Source organism: Monosiga brevicollis, genomic scaffold (assembly GCF_000002865.3).
Source record: "Monosiga brevicollis MX1 MONBRscaffold_6 genomic scaffold, whole genome shotgun sequence".
In the NCBI taxonomy this organism is placed as follows: domain Eukaryota; class Choanoflagellata; order Craspedida; family Salpingoecidae; genus Monosiga; species Monosiga brevicollis.
In genome coordinates, this window is record NW_001865043.1 from 1,167,325 (window position 1) to 1,170,297 (window position 2,973).

At 54.8% G+C, this 2,973-nt stretch overlaps 1 protein-coding gene across 1 annotated transcript; it reads right to left on the reverse strand.

The window, feature by feature from the left end:
- Positions 1–542: 542 nt before the first annotated feature.
- On the reverse strand, positions 543–2,391 carry MONBRDRAFT_21369 (uncharacterized protein; the record flags this gene model as incomplete). The annotated part of the gene is made up of 10 exons (XM_001744714.1): positions 543–633; positions 762–805; positions 934–1,017; positions 1,097–1,183; positions 1,332–1,375; positions 1,465–1,606; positions 1,734–1,814; positions 1,910–1,981; positions 2,064–2,171; positions 2,302–2,391. The coding sequence occupies 10 exons, from the start codon at positions 2,389–2,391 to the stop codon at positions 543–545; spliced, it is 843 nt and encodes a 280-aa protein (XP_001744766.1).
- Between the last annotated feature and the right edge of the window lie 582 nt (positions 2,392–2,973).

Sequence of the window (2,973 nt, forward strand, 5' to 3'; positions counted from 1 at the left end):
GTCCACTCAGTTGGTGCCGGCTTCAACTGTCGCTTCCAATCACTTGTCCAGTTCTGCAGCGACGCACGACGACAGTGATGTTTCTGCTGCCTCAACCTCAGAAGCCAGCGTGCATGCCATGTCCATGGCATCGCTGAACAAGGTCAGCTACCCCTCAAAAAAAAAAAAAAAAAAAAAAAAAAAAAAAAAAAAAAAAAAAAAAGCAAAAAGCAAAAAGAGCGTGGTAATAGAGAAACTCGCGTGCCAATGCTCTTTGCCACAGTCGCTCAATTACATGCCCTTTTGTCGCGGATTCGGCATGTCATTCTTGGTAGTTGGTGGATCAACACTTGGGCGCCACGCGCTTGAAGCTTGCCGAGCTTGTGTTTGCCGTGGGCAAGGGCCACAAGGTGCGCGCACGCCACTGTGACCATATTCAAGTCGAAAACATGTGTCTCACGCAGTCGTGTTCTAAACCAAACCTCGTACAGGTGTATCGCTTCCCGCTCTGCGGGCCGCAATGATTAAATGCAAGGGGATGGTCCTGATGGGCATCATTTCTATCATTTCTCGACTGAGGGCGTGAGGCCCGTGGTATTCCAGGCCACGCAGTCGGCAAAGCGGGCCCCGCTACCGCCAAAGACATCCAATGCACTAGTATCACGTGGGTCACAGGGGCCATTCAAGTGTGCGGGTTAGAGCCAAGACTTGAGAGAGACCGACTCGAAATTGAAAAAAAAAAAAAAAAATAGCTTCTCCTGAATCAAAGGTTGGATACAGACCTGCCGATGGTCAAGTCTACGCGGCCGTGGGACAGCGTGTGGACCTAAAATTCATTCCAAGGGCGGGTAGGCACGTGGGTGTGGGTTTGATTGAAGGGGTGATCAACGTCCCTTGAGTGAGGGGCTCAAATGCGACCGGCACCGCGATCAGTGGCTGTTGCCAGCTACGCACTAGCTGAAGGTCGTCGAGGTTTCGGGCGCCACCGGCATAGGTCACAGGCAGAGGGCTCCAGTCGGCCAAGCAGCGGACCAAATCCTAGCATCAAGAGGTGCAGGAGGGTGTTCAACGTGAGAGCAAGACAAGGGGAAGGCCGCAACTGAGTTTGAAAACCAACCTCATCGATGCCTTGGCAGAGGCCCTCAACATCGGCTGCATGGACCAAGAATTCGCAGCAATACTTGCTCAGGCGGTCGAGCGTGGCCTATGGCAAGAACATGAGAATCGGAGAGGGAGTAGGTGCATGCGTGAGTAAGGTTCTAGTTGGCCTCGTGGGTGCGGTGGTTGGCTCAGGGGAGGTCAACCACCATCAGCATATTTTGGATCAACCCCCTCGCTGGGCCTGCACGCACCTGTGTGATCTCCAGGTCAGTTACAACTTGCCAACGCTGAATGGCTGCAATCAATGAAAGGATGCGGGCGAATTAATCGAGGCAAGGGGACAGGGACGGCGAGCGCCTACAGAGCGGTCCAAGCGACACGTACCGACAAACCAGCCCTGAGTGCCTGGCTTGCGCCGGCAGCTGAGGTCGAGGACAAGGCGCTCACGCCCAACAGTGTCAACGAGCTGCTGGGCCCGGGCCTCGTCAAATTTGCCATCCTTAAAGAGCCAGCTTGTGACAATGACCTGCAAGCGTTGGTCATCAACATATCCGATTTGAGGCAGGGACGAGAGCGTGTCACGGGAAGGGCTGGGTTGCAGTCGAGTTTCAGATGGCAAGGCTCAAGTGTGCGAGAGAAAAACGGATATTCACCTTGGATGCCCCAGCAGCAATCCATTCTGCGGCGTTGGCTGCTGTGATACCACCACCCAGTTGCAAGTGGTCTGGCCAAGCCTGCAAGATTTGGGCAGGGTTGTTATTTATGAGTGGTCAGAGAGCTGCGTGGCGAGTCGGTCGATCGGGGGGGCATATGATGGTAGAGAACGAACCGCCAGCGCATCACGGGCTGCATCGTCGTTACCGGGGCCCAGCTTGATGACGTGCCCGCCTTCTAGTTGGTGCTGCCAATCAAGGGATTGAGATACGGGGCTTGAGTGCACGTGAGCTGGGACGCGTACGGGGCCCTGTGGCAATGGTGCTGACCTGGGCGTAAAGGTCGGCAAAATAGCGCGGCGGGTGGGCTGAGACAAAGTTTGTCTTGACTGCGTCGGCCTTGTCATCGCTCAGAGTGCCGCCCACAATCTGCTTCACCTATGATCGCAGTGGAGCGCGTGGCACCGCCTTGTTGAGCAGAGGCGCTTTTGGACGAGCCTGGTTCTTTGAGAAACCTCGGGTTTAGGAAATACATGAAGAAGAGCCACATCGCGTGCGATCGTCTCACTTGTCCATCGTGAAGATCAATACAAGGGCGAAACAGGCTACGGCGAGACGAGGCCAGGTCGAGGGCCGGGGCGGCGTTGGCTGCTGCCATTTCACGCCGTCGCTCCAAGAAATCGGAGACACTGGATAGGCGAACACAGTGGCAATAACCATTACAATCACCGGAAATGTCAGACTTATATTGGTATCATGACTGCATACGCACGCTACCGCGTCCGCCTTTTTCTAAAAATAGCGTATCTCAATTTCCCATGCTGGGCATTGCATTTGGTGGTGGACGAGGCTTGCGAGTGTGGCTGCGGCTATGTGGAACCCATACGCCACCCACATTCACCAATCTGCACCGCGCTCGCGCTGAATGGTGTGTGTGGTGGGAATGTGGACTACATGCACCGTCCCCTTCTGTTGACCATGTCCTTGATTGTTGTACACACAAGTGTGGTCCGGTTTCGCCTTTTGCCCATTGCTAAGTGTGGTGCAGGTATGGTGCAGAGCCTATGTACGGTCCTTTCTCTCCAGGCCAAAACTGGCCTCTGCCCCGCCCCCCTGCCCCAAAAATAACGCTTGCTCACCCATCAGCACACCCAACACAAGCGAGCTCGCGCCTTGCTAAATCCCAAAGGAGCACCTTTTCTGCTTGTCCTATGTTTGGTCGGTTGCGTTGTTGAGGTGG